Raw genomic sequence first — 24,988 nt, 5'->3', positions numbered from 1 at the left:
TTCTCTCTTGCAAGCCAGAGGCCATTTGCTTTGGTGTTCATAATATACATGGAATTGAAGGAGTTTCTGGTCCTGCTTAGCCGTTGTTCTAGCTGTATACAGTTGCTTTAAAGGGCTATTTAAGAGTTGAGCTGAAGGTGTGCAGCTATTCCTGTGCTGCACGTTTTGGCTGGCGGCTATTCCGTGTTACTTTCACTCCATGCTGTGGATTCCATAGAACTTGCATATGCCAAGGAATAATTTCCTGTGGATAAAGAGCACCAAATATGTTAGAAAAATCAGAGAATTAGAATCAGCAGGGAACTGTGTTTCAATCTCTGGGCATTGAGCAAAATCATATTCTGCTCTTATCTAGAAAGTTTGTGTCAGGTAACATTTCTTTCCTCCTTGTCTTTCTTTACTAGTCATATATTAATTGAGTGCTGTGAATTATAGACCAGGATAGTCCAGAATGTGGATGATAGAAAAGGGAGAAAATCTTTTCACTAAAACAATGTGGAGTAACGTCATACGCTGTTGTTTGAAGGCTGACTTTTCAAACCTGTAATACAAGCATGTTCTCTTCATGGTTAATACACATAGTAAACCATGCAGCAAGAAGTTGGATGGCGTCATTTTTGTAGCCTATTGTATTTAATACAGAGAGGAACGCAGCAACCCCACTAAGTCAGCCTCTGTGGATCTTATTCTTAATACACTTGAGAATAGAATTTATATCTTCCTGTGGATGTCCCTCATAGTTCTGACGTTATGTTGCATTTTCATTGCATGTCATGTAGGTATTCTGGTTCCTGAAGCTTTTTCTAAACAGCTGGGCAATCTGCAGCAAAAGGCTGATTTTCCCCTGGTCTGTGCATTTGCATGTGTGAGGGTTCTTGGATGAAGTTGAGTTGTAGCAAAATGGAATCTTATTTTGGGAAGAGTCTGTGATTAGGTTTTGCTACAAGCTTTGAGCCAGCTCACATCTTATAAAAGAACTCTACGTGATGCACTTCCAGCTGTATTCAGTCAGGGAACTATAGTGTGGCAACTGAATCTCCCGCACATTTAAGTGCAGCCTCACAGCTGTGATTCATGCATAGGCATGGATGCCTTTTGTAATGTGGCTGATCAACAAATTTATATATCTGAGGTGGAGAAGGAATCCTGTCAGTGGACAGATTGGCTAAGATTTCTCTTTCTCTATAGTGTGTAGTTTGGCATCATTCAGGCTAATTTTGGAGGTGCCACAGGTTGAATCCAAAGGTTCCTTCTGATGGATAGACCCTCCCTCTGATGGAGAAAGTGAACCTGTGGAGGTTCCTGCCTTTAGGAAGAAGATTGTGCTTTATGATTTGCTCTAGCGATTTCCTGGGAAGATGTAGGTGTAGGAGGTGCTGGTCCAAAAGACTGGGTGAGGAAATGTCGCTTTCTGTTTACTAGTTGGGTCCTTAGATCCCAACCACTTCCAGTAAGGGTCCAGTTGGGTTTGTCTGTACTTCACATTAAAAAAATATAATCATAGAATAGCACAGTTGGAAGGGCCCTATAAGGCCATTGAATCCAACCCCCTGCTCAATAATAATTCTACACCTGGGAAACCAGAGTGGCCAACTGGCCTGGAAAAGAATGAAGAATAGCCCAGCCTCCTTCTGTGTTGTTAGCAGAAGGCTAATATGCACAAATGAGCAGGTGAAGCTATTCACTGCAGAGAGTGAAATATTATCACCTCTTGATGGCTTCAGATCACATTGCTGATAGAAGGTTCAACAGTTGGTGACTCAAATTCTGCACCAAAAATTCTGTGACCTTTATAGTTTACACAGATTTGCAAAGTTTATCTCATTTCGTATGACTCCGAATTTTTTTACTAAATTGGCTTGATGTATTTTGGTTTGTTCCCTGGCCTTGGGAATGTTATTCAGCCCCTCTTTGGCTTCTGAGATTGCAGCAGGCATTAACGATTTTTGTGAACCGACTCACTTTCAAACTTAGATTTGGAGCCATAGGAGTCAAAGCTTTGATGCTGTTGGGTTTTTAAAATAATGAGTACAGAGTTACTCAGGAAGCTGAATTCGGTTGCTTCATATGGCATTCTGCATTTTTTTTCCTGCCTTCCCACTGTGCACAGCTCTGGAGCCAAGGTCCTGGTCTTGAACCAGGGTTGTAATCTGTCTGTAAGCATGGACTAGGCATGAGACTCTAATACAGCCTATGTTCTCGCCTCCAGCTCTTGAATGCTCCCTCCTCTCCTCCCATCAAGCTGTATGTCCTGGCCTTTTGTGGTATTCACTCCGCTAGAATTTCCCTATTTACAGATAAGGATCTTGACTCCAAACCCCACCCCTATATGTTAAATGTTTACAGTGTTGTTACTTACCTGGGAGACAATATCATGGATTAAAATCACATAGGAAAATTCAAGATAATCATCATTTCTTTTCTGAAATCAACAAAAGGGGGGAAATACTCTGACATTAGGAAGTACAGCTGTCTTTCAAACATAGCTAACTAATTTCAAATGTCTTTAACAAGCATGAAACACTAGAGAGCTGAATAAACAGAAGAGAACCTATTTTCCTCATCTTCCCTTTATTTAACCACATAACATCGGGGAAGCAAACCCTCAAAGTTCAAATGATCTTTGGTTTCCTCGAACAACTGCATGCCATCTTTATTTTTGTTTGTTTTTAAAAAATGTCTTTATTCTCTTAAGGCAAACTGCTCTTGTTTCAATAAACAATTTAATAGGGTAGAACTGATTCATTGCTTGTTGTATCTTAGCATTCAGTCACTATGGAGCCTCGTTCCTTGGCCTGTGGTGACCTGGATTTTTGTGATCTCAGATCCTTTAGGGTTTGGTAAGAACTGTGGAACTGAAGATCTCAAAAAGGACAACATGCTGCGGGGAGTAATGTGTGCAGTTCTATTATGTATTTAGGGCAAACCTACTAGCATGGCTGTTTTCAACTCTAGAGGGTTTTTATTCCTCACACTAATCATTAGCCAGAGCAGTGACATTGTCAACAAAGAGATTTTCTAAAGAACAAATTACTTTTACGCTGTACAGCACCATGTACATTGATGGTGCTATATAAATAAATAATAATAATAATAATACTTTACACGATCAATATTTTTCAGAAACAACTATAGGTAACACGGCCAGGTAGAATAGAATTCAGAAATATATTGAACAAATTCACAACTCCATAAATGAAACAAAGAGAAAGTTTTAAAAATATAGCACAACAATACTCAGAGGTGTTCCATATCAGAAATATTGGAACAGCATGTTTCTTTCAGAAAGAACTGTCACCCCAGTATGAGACTTGAGCTTTTATGCACATCCTCTGTTTGGGGAGAAAAGTAATGGACTGGGCTGTATTGTGTTTTTTGAGTGCAGTTCCTTCCAAGGCACCTAAATGGTCCCTCAAAAACTTGAGGGTTTAAATTGGAAGGTCCCAATAGAGAGAGGAGAGTGTTTATGAGGCTTGTATCAGGTTGAAGTTTATCCTTGTAATGCAACACCTGAACAAACACATTTTAGTTCTTGCTGATCAAGAACAATTCTTTGGGTGCTTCACCAAGGCAAGGAAATCTGTGACCTGGTTTGCACAATCAAAATAAGCCAGAATTTAAATCACAATGTATGCGGGTGCAATTTCCATAATCACCAACCAGGTGTCGCTTGTTGTGCCATCTGAACCCAGGCAGTATGGCTTGTTGGACAGGGAAACAATCCTCTAATAATCCATGGGCTTTTGTAAAGCTTATTAGATGGTTGTTTCCTCCCCCAACAAGTCACGTTGCCTGGATTCAAACAACACAACAAGCCACTCCCAAGCAGCAATTATGGAAATTGTTCCTGCCACATGCTGCAATTTAAGTAAGCCACTGTGGCTTATTTTGATGATGTGAACTGTGTTTTGCTGCAGGAGTCAGTGACTGGTTTTGCTACCCTAGCAATTTGTCAGGCTTTTTTAGGCAAGTATAACTCTTTATTTTTTAGGCAAGTTTACTTCATACATGAGGTTTCTCAAGGGGGAGTGACCCAATGTTCTTTTGCTCTGTTGTTCCTTACGGTTACATCATTTTTGGAGGAGGAAAACAGTTAGTAGCAGTGTTTGAAGACTATTAGCCACTTCATGCATAGCTCATGTTGCCATCACAAAGATTATGTCCCAAATGGGGCCTTATGAAGAACACTTCATTGAAGTCACTTTAGAGTGGAGATCACTTACCACTTGCTTGACACTTTGAATTTGTGCCATTTTGTACCAGGTGTCTTCTGTTGAATTCTGCCATACTACGTAACCACAGGCAACCCAGGCTAAGTGCTGAATAGGCTCCATTTCTGCAGAAACATTTCCATAACTGTCTGGCAACAGAAACAAAATTTATATTGAACTGGTGAAAGTCTTAGCATCTGTTTCTTTCTTTTTAAAAAATTCAGTTCTAGGCAGTGTATGTGAATTTTAATTCTGTGCTACAAAAAATAGTTGCTTTTGTAGTTTGGTAAAACATATGCAAGTGCATGTGTGTTGCGTCAGTTTGTACAATTTGCATGCTTTACTCTATCACAACTGCATGGTTAGGGACAACACATGGTTATGGTGGGGTAACAATCAACTCGACAGTTGTTTATCTAGGGGGTACTCCCCACACAACATGATAATAATCAACCATGGTGTGGATTAGGAACAGCATTGAGTTGACTATTAGTCCACGCTTAGATGACTCACTCATCCCCCACCCTTTCTCCTCCCTCAGTCCTCTCACTAGTATCCCATCAGCCATTGCGGCTGAAAATCTATCCTGCTGGCTGGACTAGAGCAGCAGCCACTGCTTTGACCGCTCTTGCCTAGCTGCTCTGTGGCTGACAAAATAACCAACAGTGGCCAAGGAAATAACCAACAGTACCCTCCACACAACATGATAACCAATGGTGGTTCAGATAGCAAACTTTGCACAGTGTTGGTTATTTAAGCCAAATAACCAAACGTTGGTTAAAAAACTCCCTCCACACAACACAATAACTCATGGTGGGTTAAATAACCAACTCAACTATTTAAATCACTGTTGGTTATCATGTTGTCTTGAGAGTCATGTAGGAGGAACCCATAGTCATGCTAGCTCACAAATCCTATGTTCATATGTTGGAACTGTATGTTCAGGTCATGTACTGGTTTCCATATGTACATGTCGTAACTAGGCTTGCTGAGTTAAAAATGGAAGGAAAGGTTCTCCACATTTTTCAGGTTTTGGGCGTGTAGGATAATTGACAAACGTAATATTTCCCAGATGGATAGCCATGTTAGTCTGGTACAGCAAAACCAACAAAGGGTCTTGTGGTACTTTAAAGGCTAACACATTTATTATGTCTCAATCTTTTGTGGACCAGAGTCTACTTCTTCAGATGCATAGAATATCATCTTGAATTGGCAGGTGTGAATGTGTACACACATGGGTGTAAAGAGAAGAAAAAAAATGTTAGCAGTGAGGTCAGAGGGAGATAAATTACAAGAAATAGACAAGTTACAATTCTATCATCCCTGGAGAACATCCCAGGGATCATAGGATTTTTCAGGTTTTCCACCTCCTAAAACTGTAGACACTGCTACAAGATCAGGAGGGGGAATTCCAAAATCCAATCCTGCTCGCAGCTGCTGCAGACAGAAGCACAACACCTGCTTTTCGAGGTCAGAGACGTGGATTTGTAAGACCTCATAGAGGAGAAAAAAAGGGGGGGTCCAGTGGCTGGGGAGGGGAGGCCAAGATACAAAACATCAAGTGCCCTTTCCAGCCCTGGCAGGGCGCATCCTCTAGATGGACTCACAGGCCCTATAGAGGAAAACTTACAAAAAGGATGGCAGGGAGGCGGAACTTGCCTCCGTTGCTCCTCCCACCTGGTTGGCAGTAGTTCGGCAGGATGTTGAATACTTGGAAGCCTCTGAAATCACAGACATCCTTTTAATGAGCGGCAACCCAATAGGGTTGTGCCCTTATTAGCCTTTCCTTTTGATTCACTGCTAACGTGTTTTTTCTCCTTCCAACTCTCGATGCTGGTCTGCAAAAGCTTATTCTTTTACTCTTAAGTGCCACAAGATTCTGTTGTTCATTTTATATAATCTATATATTAAAATAATGAAGCACGAATCTTTGTTCACTCCGTTTTGACCCCTAAATATTATCCGATTGAGTTTGGGAGGGTCTCATGTTAAAGTTGCCGATGCCTAGGTTTGCAAAAAAATAATTGCACCCCTGAAAATAAATGGACAGCTTCACAATTAATTGTTAAAGTTTATACTAATTTGTATATCAGTTTTGATACAAATTAAATATGAAGTTGTGAAATCTCAAGTTTGGGTAAAACAGTTGATTAATGAAGTTACTTAATCATAAGTTGCACACACTTGGTTGCGAAATTTTTCGCAACAGGTACAGGTGGGATTATAAAACAGTCCTGTGTAGCTTGATACTTGCCCAGGCACATTACAATTTCTTTTGGATGAACAGCTTGCACAGTCATCTCAAGCCACCCAGTTAAATGATGAACTGTGTTTTCAAAAACTTACTTGTAAATCTGATACAATAAATGAATAATCTAGCAAGTGTCAGGTTTATATTCAGCTAGTATATTGCTGAGCTAATAACTAATTGTAGCTGGTCTAAAGCAGAGACATCCAACATTAAGGCTGTCCCACCAAGGTTTTCTGTGCAAGCCTTTGCCTCTGCCGCAGGCTGGTTGTACTCCGTTGTTTATATTGTTTTAATTAATACTTTGAATTTATAAGTCAAACTGAAAGGGTAGGGTAATTTATAAACACATAAATATCATTATAGTCCACTGCATCCTCCAACTGAAGAAACCTTATCTATCCCTAGCTTAAAAGAAAGCTGCCAACTTGTGTTCAAGCAAGGAGTCCCTCTAATAACAATTTCAGATGGTGAGTGCTAATTGAAATGGAGTAAAAAATGGGACCACTGAAAAACAAGAGGGAAGATATCAGCATGCTTGGGAAACAAGTCTTTTTCGTACAAAGACCACTTAATGGGGGGCAAACACATAGTCCAATGAGTTCTGAGCATGCTCAGTAGCCACAGTATCTTTGGAAAGGAATGCTTTGCTTGGGGGAATAGCTGGTTAGAATGCTGAAAAAGAGCACTTCTGTTAGGAGGAAGGTTACGCTTGTAGCAGATTCAGCTTTAGTAGACATTAATAAATAAAGTCACAGAAATCCTTTTTTTAACCTGGAATATTTTGTGCCTCTAACGGTTCTGGCAGATTCTTGATTCTGTTGTAAAATTTGTTATCGGCTTGCTCTGTATTTGTCCCAAACTCCCCTTCCACTGTATAATGCACTTCCGGAGCAACATGTGGGTCACCATGATGATAAAGAATCTCAGCTGTGCAATTCACAGGACTGCCCTGTTGCAGGAATAATTGGAAAAAGTTAAAACATCAGTATAGAATGCTGGCGTTTTCTGATAAGAAACATATTTTGCTTCATTTCTGTTTTACTATAAGCCTGTTTCTACCTGAACAAGGTAGAACGAAGCCATTCTTACTGTTAGACGATCCATGCACCTTCCTTACCCCCAAATCGTTTCTCAGTATAATTGTAGGTGGCTTTTGGTTCCAGGGAAATGCCACAGACATTCTCCCCCCTTCTTTTTTCTGTTTTTAAAAATAGGATTAAACTATACTCTGTTTGAAAATGTAAATTACTGACAGTAAGGAATGTTTTTGTTAAAAAAATAAGTTGCTTTCATGCAGATCCTAAATGTATCTGCTTAACAGTAAATATGTACATCACTTGATTTCTTATGCTTTTGAAGACTTGGAACTGACACATGAGGTTATGAAACTTTTGTCTTAAACAGCCAATTCATATACATCAGTCATCAAGTGGTAAACATAACCAGCAACACTCCGTCAGATTTTCTTCAGCTCTTAACTTCCATATAATGATCCAAAGCTCTGCAAGGATTTACACAGAGCAGGGGCTGATCGCCCCACTAATCTTCTATGTAGCAGGGCATGTTCCCTGCAATATAATAAATGTCTTTAGGATCAGGATGCTTGGAGGGCTATTAATAGAAAGCCAAGTATGTGTTTGTGTACTTTCTTTAGAGTCAACCTTTGCTTTGTTATGGGGTGGTTTCCATGTGGATTATAACTGAAAAGATTCTATTCAGGAAATACACAAGCAACCAGAATCCTGACTGACAATAATAATAATAAAAAAAGAACCAGAACTTACTTTCTGCAGGGTTTCTTCCATTGTAAACTTCAGACGGTATTTATGTCCAACACCTGGAATGTCCTGAAATAAAAAAGAGAATTATATTACTTACTTTCCTAACAATATGGTGTTATTCTGTATTTGTATGGACTCAGTATTGAAAACAGGAAATCTGGAGCTCCCGGAAGGCATCAAAAGCAGTCCTGAGTAAAGCACACTCAAGTCTGATTGATTTCAGCAGGAGAGTTACACATTTGTTTAACTCTTTCCTGTTGAAATCAATGAAGCTTAACTTTAGCTAGACTGTGCCCCAATGTTTAAAGCAGGGAGCAGCTTCTTCTTCGAACCCCACTTTGATAACTTTTGTGGATGTGACAGCAGGGATATGGATAGTGATCATGTAGACCAGCCTTCCCCCACCAGATGCCCTCCAAATGTTTTGTATTTCAACTTCCATCAGCTCTAGACAACATGGCCAATCACAACTTGCCTAGGAAGCAATTGGAAGTAATTTGACTCTTATTTGCCATGCCAGATGTGTTTAAGGCGTTTTCTGTATTGGCTGCAACTTTGTAGAGTGGAATCAGGTCTGTTCTGTTTTGGATTAACTCTTTATTTGTGCCGAGCAAACAATTGCAACAATCAACCATTCATTTATATTTCCCCCCTTTCAAATACAATGTTGCGGTGCCATTTTCCTCCTGCTTGTAACTGAACAAGATGACAGGCAGGGAAACCATGGGGACGCCTGGAAGGAGAATAGCAGGCACAAAACCTGTAGCAGGATGGGTTTGGGGCAATCCACATGTACTGGGTTGAAGTAGTAGATGATTCTGCAGACCAGATCAGGACTGTGCACTTTTGGCTTAGCTTGAGGACCACGTGGCAAGCCTGGCAAAGGGGGGGGGGCGGAGGAGGAGGAGGAGAAAGCTTTGGAGCAACGCCTGTGGCTTGCTTTTGTTAGTAGTGGTTAGTAATGGCGATCGCTCTGGGCCAAGTGAGACTTTTTGTGCGCCTTGGGAAAGAGAGCATCCTCTCGGAGGAGCGTGGTCCTCGCTCTCCTAGATTAGAGGGCGGTGTGAGCGTGTGCACCTCTGCGTTGGCTGGTGGGCACGGGAGGGTGTTTGAACTGGTAGTGTTTAGTCCAGAAGCACTTTTAGGGGATACAGCTCTTGGAAGTTGCGATCCTCTCGCCCCAAGATAAAGAAGGGGAGAGTCCCGCCCCCTTCCCTCTCCTCCCGGCGCCCCATCGCATCCGAGGCGTCAGCCGCCCTCCTGTCGCGTCTGTCGGGCCCGGCTACTTCGAAGGCTTTACTGGGAAGCGGCTGACTTCCCGGCCTCCGCCGTGCGCAGCACCGTCGTTTGAGGCGGCGCCCCCACTCCGCCCCACCGGCAGGTGCTCACCTCTCGGCTGGCTTGGCGCACTTCCCGCACGGCGAAGATCTTGTTGGGGCTGCCGTGCTGGTAGTTGATGTAGTTCTCCACCACCCCGGCGGCTCTGGTGGCCGGGTAATGGGACGGCGGGATCTCCATAGGGCCGGCTGTGGGCTGCTGGGAGAGGCCGCGGCGCTGCTCGCTTCTCCCAGGCAAGGCGGAAAGGTCGGCCGGGCTGGGCTGGGCCGGGGCGGTGGCAGCCGCCGCCGTGCTCAATAGGGGCGCTTGTGCCGCCGCGGCCGAGAGCGAAGCAGGAAGGAGGAGGAGAGCGAGCAGAGCGGAGGCTGCTGGGGCGCAAAGGCGCAACATCTGCTCGCCGAGGAAGCGCATCTGGGAGGGGAAGGCTCAGGCTCCTACTGTGGAGGGCGCCGCTGGGGCATGCGCTCCCCTGGGTCGAGGAGGGAGAGTGGCCCTTGCAGGGGGACACTGGTTGGAAAGGTCTCACTCGGTCACCGTTCCAACTAAATATCCAACGCGTGGACTCCAGAAGGGTTCTGGGCATGGTTTTTTTCCCCCGGAGAGTTGATTGGGTCGTGTTCCCAAGGAAGTCTGCGTGGGATGCAGCCAAAGCGGTTTGGCTCCTTTCGAGAGGGCCACCCAGATCCTAAGTATGTTTGTTTGGAACCAATGTCTCACGGAAAGCAATTGGTATTGTTCGTTGGCATGTGTTCCTGGAAACTTTCTTTCCAAATGCTTTAGTACCTCCTTCCCCAACCTGCTGCCCACCGGGTGTTTTGGACTTCAGCTCCCATTAGCCCCAGCCAGTCAGGAATGCTGGGAATTGTAGTCCAAACTATCGGGAGGGCAGCAATCAAGTCCTAAGTATGTTTGTTTGGAGCTGAAATCAGTTGGTAAGTTTTCTTAATAAAGCCACACACTTTCCAGGAAGCAGCAAGCCTCACAAAAATCAATGGAACTTTCTTCCTTATGTGTTTAGCATCGGACTGCACCTGATTTATTTTGGCAAAAACTTTTGTCCGGAGCAACCTGCTTTATCAGATGTCTTAAGGAACATGCCACTTGGTGCCTCTGAGTTGTTTCCTTTCTGGAAAATCTGCAGCTCTAATGTTGTGAAGTAAGGGCTACATATCCACAGTGTTCTGTGCAGCCTGGAGTAAGGTTTAAATTGTGAAAATTAAGGAGGATTATTAAAGGGTGGGGTGGGGGGACATAGCTAGCCCCTTCTTCCTTCATAGAGAATCCCACCTTCAGTTTCTCTCTGACTGTGGTATATTTGTGGCCAGATGATGATGATGATGATGATATTCTTCTCATAAAATCTAGGTCTTTATTATAAAAAAAACCCCACCAGAATTGGAGGGAGTTTTGTAGGCGTTCTACTCTAATCCTCTGCTCAGTCTAGGGCCACTAACTTGTAATAAGTACATTTGTAAAGCTAGCTGTAGCAGAAAACCCTTTTTCAAGCATAAGTACAAATAAAGTGTAGTATGGAGGATTCCCACATGTGCGCACACATAATAAGTCTGGTGTTGTGTTTAGATACCAATAATTGACTGTAGTGTCTTTAAAAAGCCAGCCACTAGACTTTGTTTTTGCTCCTCCATAATTAAAAATATTTTCCCACTCTGAAATCTGTCTTTATTATTTGGAAATACACAAAGAGCATCAGATCAAATTTGTCTCTTATGGTGGGAGGAAATAGGAGATGCATTTTCTATATAGCTTCTCTCTTTAAATTAGTTGTTGTCGTCATCTTCATCATCATCATCATCATCTTGGGAACATTTCAGATTTACACCTAGCAATGTTTTCTCTGGCAGGATCCTCACTACTGCTTTAAAATGGTTTATAACAGTAGTGACAACTGTTGGGGCCCAGGACACACTCCCTATACAGTTTTCAAAACGTTTTCAAAGTGTCATATCCTGCTTGGTGTAGATCTGGCCTCTGTCATGTTTGACATTATACTGGATTGTTTCCTGAAAGCAGATGTCATTGTTACTACTGTAAGTAGAAATGACCATGGTGTCCAAAATAACCAAGAGGCCATTAGGCTGTTTTACTTTAGATGTTCCATAAGCATATCAGTTATAGATTATGATTTACATTTAGTGAATTCCTTTGTTTTTAGTGACATTGATTTATTATAACTTTGTTCTTTTTGTTGCCCTTATTTTGTTAACTTTTTTTAAAAAATAAAAATAAAAATTTGATGTTAAAAAAAAGCAAACAAAGGAACTATGGTCTAGTACTTTAGTCATATATTGGTGTTACTTATATGTCACCCCATAACAAAAAGTTCTCCAGGTGGCTCACAAAATAAAACAACTGGAAAACTATACAGCAGTAGTCTTAAGAATATAAGATTAAATGCAGCATTGTGACCACCATGTCAGTGTACAGTGGAAGCTGGTCCTGATAACCAAGCACCATCGCTTTTAGGTGCAGCGGATCCTTGCCAATGTGACTAGATGGAAATGCTCCAGCAACACCCCTTCAGCTGTGCTCCACATCTTCTCTCACACGGGGGGGGAGGGAATGGCGCCTGCTGCAGTATCTGCATGCCTTCTCTAAAACAAAACCCTTTCCCACACACAGCTATTGTTTTCTTCAGGGCCAATTCTGCAAAAATTAAAATAAATTAATACTCGTAGGACTAATTCACTAAGCCTTAGCCATTTGACAGCCCTAGAAAAAGTGCCCACTTAAAAAGGTAAATCTTATTTGCAACAACCAACAGAAACAGGCTTGTACTCACCGGTAAATGTTTGTGGTAAAGCGGAAAGCTATACCATCACCTAGGTATATCCTTTTCCAAAAAGTTAGCCTCAGCATTTCCCTGTCCTTAATAGATGTCCAGGATAGGTCAAAAGGGGCTCTCTTAAACTTTGGCCGTCACTTCTAGCAGCAAAATGTCCTGGGCTGGCATTCCTCCTGAGCATATGTTCTAAAATGCAGTGGAATTTTGAGACTGTTCGTTAAGCTGCCTTGGGAAGTTATTTCTAAGGCATGCTGGCCAGTTCGGATGCAGCTCCATTCAGCAAATCAGAGTGCAGGGGGATTGGTTTTGATAGGCTACATCACTATGGCAATGTGGAGCTTCTCTACTTCTAGGTGTAGAGTCAAGCATGTAGGTTGGCCAGTTATTCTCCATGCAAACCAATCTGGCACAAGGTATCACATGAGAAAACCTCAGTTGAACCCAAGACCCTCAGCAGCTAGTTCCATGAATGCAGACAATTCAAAAAAGACTACGCTGTTCATGGAAATGGTTGCTGGTTGTCTCCTTGTAGAGCCTAGGTCAGGTTGTGGTTCCTTCACACAATCCTCTACAAGAAATTATTTTGTTGGGATGGAGGAAACCCTGAGCTGTATGCATGTGTGAAATTGCAGTCAGGCGAGAAGGATGCGTCCTTACCTGTAAACCTAAAGGCAACAGAAGAACAGTAGTGCCAGCCTCAATCCACTCCCATATGGTGCTCCTCAAACTGAAGGGACAATGCATTTATTGCAGACCAACATTGTTTGTTTGTGTCTTTGGCAGGTTTAACTTTACTCATAAAAGGCAGTCTGGTGGGGCAGGCCAGTTCGGTAAAGTGGTGGGATTTCTAGAGCCTCTGGAACCCGAGAACAACACCAGAGTGGAATTTTCTGACAGAACGGTTGGAACAAATATTCCAAAGCAGTTTGTGCCAGCTATTGAAAAGGTGATGTATATATTTCCAGGTTTTATAATGTATCAAACTGGGTATGTAGGTCTTGTCTGCATCTTAAGGTAATGCAATTATGGCAGCACCTACGAAGTGGGAGGTGGACATCTTCTCAAGCTGAGACCTCTTTCTTGGGAAATTTAAGACCACTTTTTCAGTCCTTGCACCTGATTTCTGTGTGAGACTAGAAAATATTATTAAAATACTGTCAGGCCCTTTCCAAACTGAATTTTCTAAATGCTCTGTTCCATCTACTTGAAGTAGGAAGTAGGCAGAGTTGGACTTCTGGTGTCTTTCCAAGTCACCACAAAGTAAGAAGTCCCTGCTGTCTTCCCATATTGACTTGTTCTTATGAAAGTGACCTCATGGGATGAAACAGGCACAGCAGTGGATTCTTTTCTTTGAAAATTAAACACACAAACCCCTCTCCAGTGGTGCATGAAGCAGTGCACTGATAAGATCAAATGAACCCCCCCCAAATTGTTTGATTTTCTACCTTCGATTAAGATTTCTCTGTTAAAAAAACGATTGTACTCCCTTTGAATTGGTTTCATTTTATACATGCACAGGCATTAATTATGACATCTATAAACCAGAGTTTGGGAGCAGGGTTCAAAGTGGGCTAACAAGTTATGGTTACAAGCTACCATGGTTAACAGCGTATCTATGATTTAATTAATTGCAGCATTTATCTATCATATGTAAAGCAGATTCTGGAACAGTGAACATATAAGATAAAATAGTATAAAGATAAAAAGATTAAAACACTATATTAAAATTATTACTGTTTTAAAAAACAATAAAAAATGTGGCTAGTCAGTTAAGGAATGCTTCCTGGAATAAAGCTGTTTTCAGGAATTGCCAGAAGCAATACAGTGTTGGTGCCTGGCTGATCTCCAGGGACAGGGAGTTTCAAAGGAAGGGGGACACCACACTGAAGGCTCTTCTCCAGGTGGACGCCAGTCAGGCCCTAGGTCCATGAAGAACCACCAGGAGCATGCTCTCCGATGACCTCAGTGACCGGGCCGATTGTAAGGGAGAAGCCACTCTCTCAGGTATCCTGATCCCAACTTGTTTAGGGCTGTGTACACTAGTACCAAAACTTGGCCTGGTAGCAAATAGGCAGCCAGTGCAGTTTCCTCAGCAAATGAAGCGCATGCCAAAAGGGGGGCAGCTCCCGGCAATAGCCGAGCTGCTGCGTTTTGCACTAGCTCCAGCTTCTGGAGCAGCCTTAAAGTCATCCCCACATGGAGCACATTGCAGTAATCCAGTCTTAAGGTTACTAGTGCCTGAAGCACTGTGGTCAAATGATTCCTGTCCAGGAGAGGCCGTAGTTGGCAAACCAGCCAAAGCTCTGAGCTGCCATGGCCGCTTGGGCTTCCAGCAACAGTAATGGATCTAGGAGTACCCCCAAACTATGGACCTGATCTTTCCAAGGGAGTGCAGCGCCATCTGGAACAGATAATAGTTAGTGGTAATAACCAGCCACTGTCACATAAAGGACATCAGGCTTGCCTCCAGCAACATAAGAATAAATCACTCCCCAGCTGTTCAGAACTACTTCTGCTAGTTCCTACGCACACCGTCTCACCTGGAGTTTTACAAACACTTCTCCCCTCTGTCTCTCACCCGCAGGGAAACCCACTTCTAGTCACAACAGGCTCTGGCCCTGCGCAGAGGAAGCAGTCCTAACACACAAAACCCCTAACCTTTGTCACTCACCCAGTGTGGGCAATTGCTGGAGATAGATACTATCATCAGAAGACTCTCCTCACACAACAGGTGTTAAACTAAACAAGCAGCCAGAGAGATAACAAGCAACCCCCCAAAAGGAGAACGTGAGGGGCACCCTTTCCCTCATAGCATCCCGAAGGGGCAAACCAAAGGTGTGCACCCCTTTGGGGAAAGCCCTGTCTAGGATGTTAAACCATTGACAACTCTGCTATAGCTGCCTATTCGCTACCGGGCCAGGTTTAAGGTTCTTGTACTTGTGTACAAAGCCCTAAACAACTTGGGACCAGGATACCTGAGAGAGCGCCTTCTCCCTTACCAACCTGCCCAGTCACTGAGGTCATCCGAAGGCCTGCTCCTGGTGGTTCCACCTAGATCCATCCTCCGATTGGAATCCACCAGGGGAAGAGCCTTCAGCGTGGTGGCGCCCCTCCTGTGGAACTCCCTGCCTCTGGAGGTCAGGCAGGCGCCAACCTTGTACTCCTTTCGGCGCCTCCTGAAAACATCTTTATTCCAAGAAGCCTTTCTTTAACATGCAGCCTTGGATTTCTGTGTTGTTGTTTTTTGCTTCTTTTTAAATTTTGTTTTAACTGTTTTATTCTGTTTTTATTTTCATTTTACCTTGTACACCGCTCCGAAATTTTTCAGTGGGGAGCGGTATATAAATATTCTAAATAAATAAAAATAAATAAATAAATATTGGAAGGCAGCAGGAATTTGCTTTGCACAGACAAGACACAAGCAGTGTGTGTGTGTGCCCTCAAGGCTGGCTCCTGATTTTAAAATGATGGTTTGCAGTGAACCAGTATTATGAACCTGGATAGATTATGTCCACAGTAGCAGCTCCTTGTTCCTTCAGGTAGCATTCAGACCAAGCTGGTTACTTTGCTGCAATTTCAGCACTTTATTGCAAAACTGTCTAGTTCTGCATGCCCAATCAAAAGGTTTATATTAATGTTACTTCAGCATAAATACCTTAGACCACTTGGCCGAGATTCAAAGGGCATCATGTAGTCTTCCTTGCACACATGAGCAGGCTTTGCTGAGTTCTCCATGCTTAAAGGGCAGGGCCTCACTTCACTGAGTTGCAAGGGGGGCAATCATCAGAAGGGGAGATCAGCAATATCCACATGCATGCTTGCACAAAGGACATCATGCCCTTTCGGTCCCAAGTGTGTATATTATGCTTCAGGTGTTTCAAGGTGCTGTAGTTGAAAAATAACTTAAGACAGGTTTCTTCAATGGCTGGGAAGAAGTTGATAGAGTTGTAACAAACTGTCCAAGTTACACCAATCCAACACAACCTGGTTGGAAACCAAAAAAGGAGGTAGTGTTACATTTGCATTAGCTTGTGTTGGATTGCTATAGTAAAGAACCCTATACTTTGTTATAGTAAAGAACCGTATACTTTGGCTATAGCAAGCAGTCAACTAAGATTTTGACTAAAATAGGAAGTTCCTGCTGTTAGGATAACTAGAGTTCTCCTGCAAAGCAGTGATCCTATTCAGATGATACACTAAGCCACAGTGGTTAAGCATTTTGAGCTAAACATGGCTTAGCATGTCATATGAACCATTCCTAACCATGGTGGGTACATAACTACGGGTTAAACCTGCTCGCTAACCATTTGCTGCAAAAGGGCTAGTAGCTAACCATGGGCTAGCATGTTGCTTGAACAGGCCCAGTATGTTTATGACCTCAGTGAGCATCAATGCATAGAGAATGTCCCGTTGCCTTGGTTTTAGCCCTTTGCTTTAAAATTCCAAGAGAGCAAGAGGCTACACCACTTGCAGTTTGACAGAAATGATGAGAAGAGCAACTTGTTTTCTCTGCTGTATCTGTGCTATATTTTTTGTGTTAATTTTTCTTACAGAAAATAGCTGTTTTTGGCTACTACCCTAGGTACATTTAACTTGAAAAGTGTTTCCATAGAAATCAGTGAGATTTCTTTTCACGTCAGGGTGTTCAGGAATCTAATCTACTAAGTAAGCATCAGCAATTTTTGAAAGCTCTGATTTGTTTTGGAGAGCATTGTAGAGCATTCCCCCACCAAATGTTAATATTTCTTTGCAGGCTGTTGCGACGTGCATCAAGAATTTGGAACCATGAATGTTCAACTTAAAACAGGACAATTCCTTTGTAATAGCATAACAATGTGTTGCTCTCTCAGGGGGGTCCTTTTCTTTTCAAGGCAGGCACAACCTTTCTGGTCCAATAATATTATGACTGCAAAATGCTTTTTTGTTTCGTATCTCTTGTCTACTTGTTTTCAGTGGGGTTCTGGATTTTAAAAGAGCACGTCACCATTTGAAACTGAGATTACTGATCTCTTTTTTAGGGATTTCGTGATGCGTGTGAGAAAGGCCCTTTGACAGGTCACAAGATTTCAGGGGTGCGGTTTGTCTTAGAGGATGGTGCTAATCACATGGTGGACTCTAATGAAATCTCTTTTATACGAGCTGGTGAAGGAGCCCTGAAACAAGGTATCTCTTCAGAGATGGGCGGCTTTCAGCCTCATCCACAAAGGTCCTCTGTTTCCGCTTTTCCCCTACATTTCTCCACAATGACCCTTTTCAGATGACATGCTAAGGCGTGGTGGTTAAGCACTTTGAGCTAAACATTACGGCTTAGCATGTCGTGTGAACCATTTCTAACAACGGTGGCTACTTAACCACGGTTTAAACACACTCACTAACTATTTGCTGCAAAAGGGTTAGGGGCCTAACCAATGCTTAGTGTGTTGTCTGAACAGACCCAATAGTTGAGTGAAAAGCACAATTCCTGCTATCACTTTCAGTCTGTGTCGAACACTGTCATTTTCTTCACAACTTTAAGCTTCTAGTCCTTAAACTTTAAAGCTGCCCACCTCTTCAGTCCAGTTAAAAACTCTACCCTCATTCTCTCTGCTGTTGAGGAAGCTCATTATTCTATATCCATAACTGTGTTCATGTTTTCTCTCGTGCTGCTGTTTATTCCTGGAATAACCACCTTCTTCTTCTTATAAGTTTCTTCATTCCTCTTTCTGTCAGTTTTGGCTGCCATTGCCTTACTGGTAGTGACATTCTCTCTCTCTCTCTCTCTCTCTCTCTGTGTGTGTGTGTGTGTGTGTGTGTATGCGTATATATATATATTCCACTGTATTTTAAAAATTAAAATAAGGACAAATTAAAAACGGTGGTATTCTAACATATCTTCTTTTTGACCCAGCTATGGATGATGCAACAATATGTATTCTTGAGCCCATTATGTCTGTGGAAGTTGTAGCACCCAACGAATTCCAAGGAGTAGTGATTGCAGGACTAAATCGCCGCCATGGCGTCATCACAGGGCAAGATGGAGCAGAAGACTATTTCACTCTCTATGCTGAAGTATGTCCTGCTGATTGTATTCAGCCATTCTTTCTTTATCATTGAATGGAACAGAACTTAACCATGATTTTTTAGCATTACTGTTTAGCATTACTATTTTAGCAGAACCTATAGGGGTCCTCCTCCTTTCAAATACTATTAAGATATTAATTTCCTTTTTTTTTAAGCCTGCCTATTCTGAGCCTGTTCACACTGTTCAATTCCTCCATGCTATTGTGTGCATAGATCCATGACCATGTGGACCATCCATGTGGTGGAGCTGTGATCACAGCTCACCAGCATACTCACATTCCTGTGCACCATAGAATTTGGCAGTGTCAACAACCCCTTTAAAAGCAGTTTGATCCAAGGAACATTAACCATATGTAGAGGCTTGAGTTGAAAGATTTTCTTATTGAAATTTCTGTTCTCTCTGTTTTGGGGAATTAACGTGTTAAAGAGGGTGATGTCATTGCAAAGTGCACATTTAAACTAAAGGGTAAGATACAGGATAAACTTAAATGGAGATATGAATTACCACAGCTTAGCTGTCCAGTATAGCTATTAAAAAAATGGTAGTGCATTGTTTCAGAAAGCACATATGAAGAAGGCTATTTCAACACAATAGCCTGTTATAAATCCTCTATTGTTATATTTAAGATACGCACATTGGATCCAGCCCTATTTTAATAGTGTGCTTGTTCAAAGATTACTGTATACAAGTACAAGGTATTTTATTAATTTTTCCTCCTATCTGCAGCTCCCTATTCCACCTGAAAGGGACTTTCCAGACTTAGCTTTTCAGGGGATTGCAGGCTGGAGGGCAAGGAATCAGTAGCCCTCCACCTACATCTTTGGATCCAAGCCATTGTTTACAACCTAGATGTCAAAATACTTGAATTTAAGCTGATTCGGTGGTATTACGTATGGTTTAAATTCAAATGTTCTAGCTCAACTGGATTGCCGACTAGGCTTCATATTCACATCACTTGACTTGCTTAATTTTTAGACAATATTTATGGCTGAGTTGACGACACCAAACCTTCCCAGTTTCTGCATCAAGAAGCATTTATGTCTATGATTGGGCTTTAACTAGCTTAAATACTTATCAGTACAAAATTTGGAGGAGTCTTCTACAGAATTCTATTATCCAAATTAATATTGTGTAAATATATACAATTTTTCACACTGTCCACATTTTGGAAGGTTTTAGTTAACTCTTTAAAAACAGCCAGAGAGAGACAATAGGTAAAGTAACATTTTATTGGTACTGATGATTTAAAACATACCTATACGTGAAGACCTATTCAGTGTATATTTTGCAAAAAGCTAAAGCATTTTCTTTCCATTAAAATCAATATGAAATACAATTATCTATTTGTTATCAGGTGCCATTGAATAATATGTTTGGATATGCTACAGAACTGAGGTCAAGCACAGAGGTAAGTGAGCGGATAATTTCAGGGAGGGTTAAAAAAAAAAGTATCCTCCTTACAGAAATAATCATGTGACGTGTGTCCACCAATACAACAGCATGTCTACTGTAATGCCTTAAGGATTTTTGTATAGGTAGTAATGTAGCCTCTGGTGATTGGCTGAGCTTTCTTAATATAACAATGTAGCAAACCAGGCAGAAAGGCTCCTGGCTGTTATTGGTGGATCTTAGAGAGCAGCAGAGCAGGCGGAAAGGTCTAGAGAAGAAAGGGTAAACCAAGCAAGAACCTAGAAAGATGTCTAAAGGGAAATGGGCAAAGAAAGGAAGGAAGGAAAGGAGGTTCATGAATAATCGAGAGCAGAGGTGGCCAGCCTTGTTGTGGGGATCTCCCTTGGTTTTTTTTACTAGAACCCCAAGTTTCACCAGTTGGAGACAAGCACAAAACACATACAATTGAAATTAAAGAATTCTGAGAAGGAATTTATTTCCAGTGTCAGAATGAACTGCATTCACACTCCTTCCATGCACAAATCCTGCTATTATTATGAAAAGATTAGGAATTGGAACTGCTAGCAGGTCTACTGCAAATCACCTAGGTATCTACTAGTACAGCCTTCCTCAACCTGGGGTGCTCCAGATGTGTTGGACTACAACTCCCAGAATGCCCCAGCCAGCTCTGCTGGCTGGGGCATTCTGGGAGATGCAGTCCAACACATCTGGAGCGCCCCAGGTTGAGGAAGGCTGTACTAGTAGGTTCAGAATGACTTTCTTTCCACCCTGGGTTCAGAGAAGTGAGAGGAAGAGGAAAGGACCAAAGGAACCACCAGAGGAAGAAAAACTGAGAGAGCGAAACAAAGAAAGGAAATGGAGAAAAATGGTGGTTTGAAGTTGTCATCCTTCTGTCTTGAAATAAATAGCCAGGTTTTCAGTTGCATGAAAAGAAAATGTAGGGAATACTCAAAAGTAGCTAGCTGCCTTTTATCTCCAGGAAGGTAATGTATTTATGTTGATGAATACCATTGTCCTTTTGGAAATATAAGCTGAGGTGCCTGTCCTGGAACCACTGGTCGCTTGCTACGTTTGCTTTACTGTGTTCGTTTCACAGTATGTTCCACGAAAGCTTTGCCATTTTAAAACGGTAAAAGTTCAATTTAATGCTTCAGTATTTATTTATAGTGCCCATAATGTGACGATTCTCTCTCCCCAGGGAAAAGGTGAATACACAATGGAATACAGTAGATACCACCCTTGTTTACCCAGTACACAGGAAGAATTAACTAATCGATATCTAGAAGCAACGGGACAACTTTCTGGGAAAAAGGGCAAAGCTAAGAGCTGATTCACTTCCATGTGAGCTGATTGTAAGGATCTGCTGACAAGCTTCTACTGTTGCAAAGCTCAATTGATTTAAAAAAAACCTCAAAATTCAGAATAGGCCGCTGAATTTCTGCTTGGATCAATATTTTGACTTTATTAAGTCACTAAGAGACTGCCATTGAAATGTTCACATGGAAATTCCATTAATTAATCACTGTCTTAATTTAATAAAGTGTCTTTGGTTTTAATTTAAGTATTTATTTTGCATTCTCCTCCATGTCATCCCCCCTGGAAGATGCTTCTTAAAAGCCTGGGAATGGCAATACAAGCCTGCCTGAATTAAACAGGGTACATAGGAAGATAAAATACAGAGCATTTGAGGACAGGATCTGGGCACTGACAGCTGCCCAAAGAAACAAGTTGGAGCGAGAATGTGCATGCAAAGATTGCCTTCAGAAAGAGAGAGACGTCGTCTTTGGAACGGGAGCAAGCGATGGGAGGTGGCATCCTTTTGTAGCTATTCCTACACCAATTAAGGGCAGGGTGAGAAAGGCGGTTGTTCCTTGCAGAGAAAGACACTGCAGGGCACAAAGGCTGCAAAGGTGAGTGGCCAAAGAGATCCCCCTGGGGCAACGTGCAAGGGGTGACCACCTTCTAAAAAGAGCAACTTCCATGCCAGGGCAACTCTGTGCTGCTTTCTCTTGCAGATGGGGCACTTCACAAGGGCCTGGGAGAGATTCATCTGCCTTCTTTTCTGTGCCTTCACAGGAAGCGAAACCAATTAGCTTGCTAGTTCTTAAAAGGCGCAAGCTCTTCTACAGTTTTCGCCCGATACACCCTCTTTTAAGGTTTAGTTTTTTCTTTCTTCAAAGGGATAAAGAAGGTGAGCCTACCGCTTGCCCACAGTGCACGCATTACCAGCTGAATAGGGTCCCCCTGCTCCCTCTGCAAAGGCAGAGACAGCTGAAGACAGGGTAACATAGCTCTGGGGAGATACGTTTGCCCCAGGCACCCTCCAGGAAGTTCCTCAGCCCAGAGGTAATGATTTGCACGCAAGCGATTGCTAAGTATACACAAATGACATCTCGAAGCTGCTGTTGCTGGAGAAAAGAAGAGACAAAAAGCAAGCAGCAGCAGCATGGGAGCAGCTACCTGGTTATTATTGAACTGGGAGGGGAAATGCAGCCAGGGTCAGGTGTGCTTATTTTCCAAAGGTTTATTTGTGCCACCCCCTATTTGGTGCACCCAGGAGTTTTCCTCCCCTGGGTGAAATTGCGCATAATTCCGAAGGTGAATCAGGTGCTTCCCTACTAGGGGAGACTGTAGGACGTTTGGTCCCAATCCTGCTAACTTCCAGGGGTTTATTAGTGTCACCCACTTTTTGGTGCACCTGGCATTTTCCCTCCTCCAAGTGTAATTGCACAGGGTTTTCTTGTTAGATCGGGTGCCTCCTGATTAGGATAGGCTGTGTGTGAAGTGTTGTCCTGATCCTGCAAAGCCCAAAGGTTTTATAGCCGCCTCCCCCTTTTTGGTGCACTCGGGATTTTCGCTTATTGGTGAGTAGTCCTGTGGAGTTTTGTTGTCAGATCAGACAGCTTCCAATTAGGAGAGGGTGTAAGGTTTTGTACCAATCCAGCGAAGCCCGAAGGTTTATAGCTATCGCCCACATCTAGTCACCAAGGAGGGAAAATCCCAAGTGCATCCACTCAGCCTTTCTTTAAAAAATGTCTTTTACAGGTTTGACTTGACTCATAAAAGGCAGGCTGGTGGGACAGGCCAGTTTGGTAAAGGGGTGGTAAAGATTGTGGGTTTTCCCACACTAGAGGCATCTGGAAAACCATCTGTCAGGTATGCTTTAGGGTGGATTCCTGAATTGAGCAGGGGTTGGACTCAATGGCCTTTTAGGCCCCTTCCAACTCTACGATTCCATGATTCTATGATCTAGAGCCCCCCCCCCCCCAAAGTAGAATTTGCCAACAGAATGGTTGGAACAAATATCCCAAAGCTGTCCATAGTAGCTATTAAAAAGGTAAAGTACATTTTTTTCCTAGATTTGTAACATATTAAACGGGGCTAATTTTAAAGTACTGCAATTGTGACCGGACCCCAAGCTGGAGATGAACATTTTCTCACATTGATCTGATTGCTTCCGGGGATTTCTGTCCCTCCTTCTTGGGCCTTTAAGTAGAAGCAGAGCTCCTCCAGTCCTGCCCACTCTCTGCTTCTCTATGACACTGGAAAACATGGTCACAACACTGTCGATTCCTTTGACAGTCTTTCCAAAGTGAATTTCCTAAATACTCTCTCCCAGAAGCAGAGCTGGACTCCTGGTGGCTTTCATTATCAGCGCCCTCAGGTGGTGAAAAACAGGGACAGTGTTGGGCTCTTTCCTTAGAAATTAACCAGTTTCCTGCCCCCAGCTCTATCTCCATAATGCCTCTCTTTCAGCATGCCACAGGGCTTGGATAAAAGCAAGTAAACACAGAAGAACTACATTTTCCACCTTCTGGTAAGATTTTTTCTATTAAAAAGAAATCATGATGCTTCTTAGACTCTAGACTCTAGTTTAGAAATAGGGGAAAGATCCAAATGTACATAGGGTCAGGAACTTCAGAACGACGATCTGAAGTTCTCAGGCTACTGACTTAAAATAAATAGCCAGATGTTGGTTGCAGCCTCCTGTGGTACTTCATGAAAAGGAAACCCAGAGGTTTCCCAAAGAAAAAACCCAAAACCCAGAGAAACCCAAAACTAAACAATTTGAAGGCAATCAATGGGATTATGAATAGCAAAATAGTCTCCTAATTAAATTAATTAGGCACTTTGAAACATTAAAGGTGTGATCCTATGCATGATTAGACAGAAAAAAGACCTACAACTCCCAGCATGTTGTAGGACTTTTTTTCTGACTAAATATGCAAAAGATTTCACCCTAAGACTCGTTCCTGTGATTTACTTATAATGATTTTTTGGGTATGATGGTTTTAGTTGTTTCTCACAGGTGTTTAGATCCCAGGGATACCACCACACATTTGTTTAAACCAGCCTTCCTAAAGTGGTGCCCTCCAGATGTTTGGGACTACAACTCCCATCATCCATGAGCATTGGTCTTATGGCTTGAGGTAATAGAAGTTGTAGTCTAAAACATCTAAAGGGCACCAGATTGGGGGAGGCTCCATCACACTCCTTTCATCTACACAGCATTTGATGGGATTACATTATTTCAGACATCTACAGCCAGTCAAAAGTGCTTTATATTGTGCATCTTTTATTGAAAAGTGTTGCATTTTAAAACATATTTTAAAGACAGTGGCTTGTAGCCCAAATTGTTCTTCTATTGATATATGGTAGGAATACTTTTTTGGTAACTTCTTAATTCTCTTCTTCAAAACATTTGAGGTAGGTAACTTAGTGCCTTCCAGATGTTTAGGTTCCCAACCAGCATAGCCAACGGTCAGGATTAACAATGACTACAGTCAAAAGCATATGGCAGGCACCAGGTTGCATAACATTTGTTTTCTAGCATGATCATTTACATTCACTATTCTGGTTTCATGAAATGTCTTTGCAGAACGAATTTCAGCAGATCATTTTAATATTTGCCAACAAAATGTTCAATTCCCTTATTATGGATGCATTTTTCTCTTTTACCAGATCATTTTTAAAAATAGAAATATGCAAACTTGCTTTCCCATAACTGTTGCATTTATTACAAGGCTTTCTCTGCATACTAGAAAGGAGTGCATTTCCATTTAAATAAAAACCTGTTGGAAGACAGTTTCTAAAACCCTTCTTTGTTTGCAGTTTATTGTGATGGGGCTGAGA

At 42.2% G+C, this 24,988-nt stretch overlaps 2 protein-coding genes across 2 annotated transcripts in view; one reads left to right on the top strand and one right to left on the bottom strand.

Moving 5' to 3' along the window:
- The window catches only part of GFM1 (G elongation factor mitochondrial 1), a 42,801-nt gene extending 21,390 nt beyond the window's left edge, over positions 1-21,411 (top strand). Inside the window, exons 14-18 of the mRNA XM_063132043.1 lie at positions 13,168-13,330; positions 17,403-17,547; positions 18,272-18,432; positions 19,800-19,853; positions 21,054-21,411. Of these exons, the coding sequence (XP_062988113.1) occupies positions 13,168-13,330; positions 17,403-17,547; positions 18,272-18,432; positions 19,800-19,853; positions 21,054-21,185 (655 nt within the window). The 3' untranslated portion in view covers positions 21,186-21,411. The remainder of the gene's footprint in view (positions 1-13,167; positions 13,331-17,402; positions 17,548-18,271; positions 18,433-19,799; positions 19,854-21,053) is intronic.
- LXN (latexin) lies at positions 22-9,776 on the bottom strand. Its single transcript, XM_063132051.1, has 6 exons — positions 9,633-9,776; positions 8,247-8,309; positions 7,234-7,411; positions 4,224-4,360; positions 2,360-2,422; positions 22-244 (listed from the first exon to the last, which is right to left on the bottom strand). Exons 1-6 carry the CDS (start codon positions 9,759-9,761, stop codon positions 146-148), a joined length of 669 nt encoding a protein of 222 aa, XP_062988121.1. The 5' UTR covers positions 9,762-9,776; the 3' UTR covers positions 22-145.
- Positions 21,412-24,988: the final 3,577 nt, after the last annotated feature.

Source organism: Elgaria multicarinata, chromosome 8 (genome assembly GCF_023053635.1).
Source record: "Elgaria multicarinata webbii isolate HBS135686 ecotype San Diego chromosome 8, rElgMul1.1.pri, whole genome shotgun sequence".
NCBI lineage: Eukaryota > Metazoa > Chordata > Lepidosauria > Squamata > Anguidae > Elgaria > Elgaria multicarinata.
Note: the sequence above shows the minus strand (reverse complement) of the source record. Positions and strands in the feature narration are given on the sequence as shown.

Excerpts from the sequence above, each read along its gene's own strand:
- LXN (XM_063132051.1), bottom strand. The coding sequence starts at position 9,761 with ATGGAGATCCCGCCGTCCCATTACCCGGCCACCAGAGCCGCCGGGGTG. Across the intron at positions 7,412-8,246 it reads TGGAAGAAACCCTGCAGAAA|GGCAGTCCTGTGAATTGCAC; the intron begins GTAAGTTCTGGT and ends TTCCTGCAACAG. Across the intron at positions 4,361-7,233 it reads AGAGGCACAAAATATTCCAG|ACAGTTATGGAAATGTTTCT; the intron begins GTTAAAAAAAGG and ends TTCTGTTGCCAG.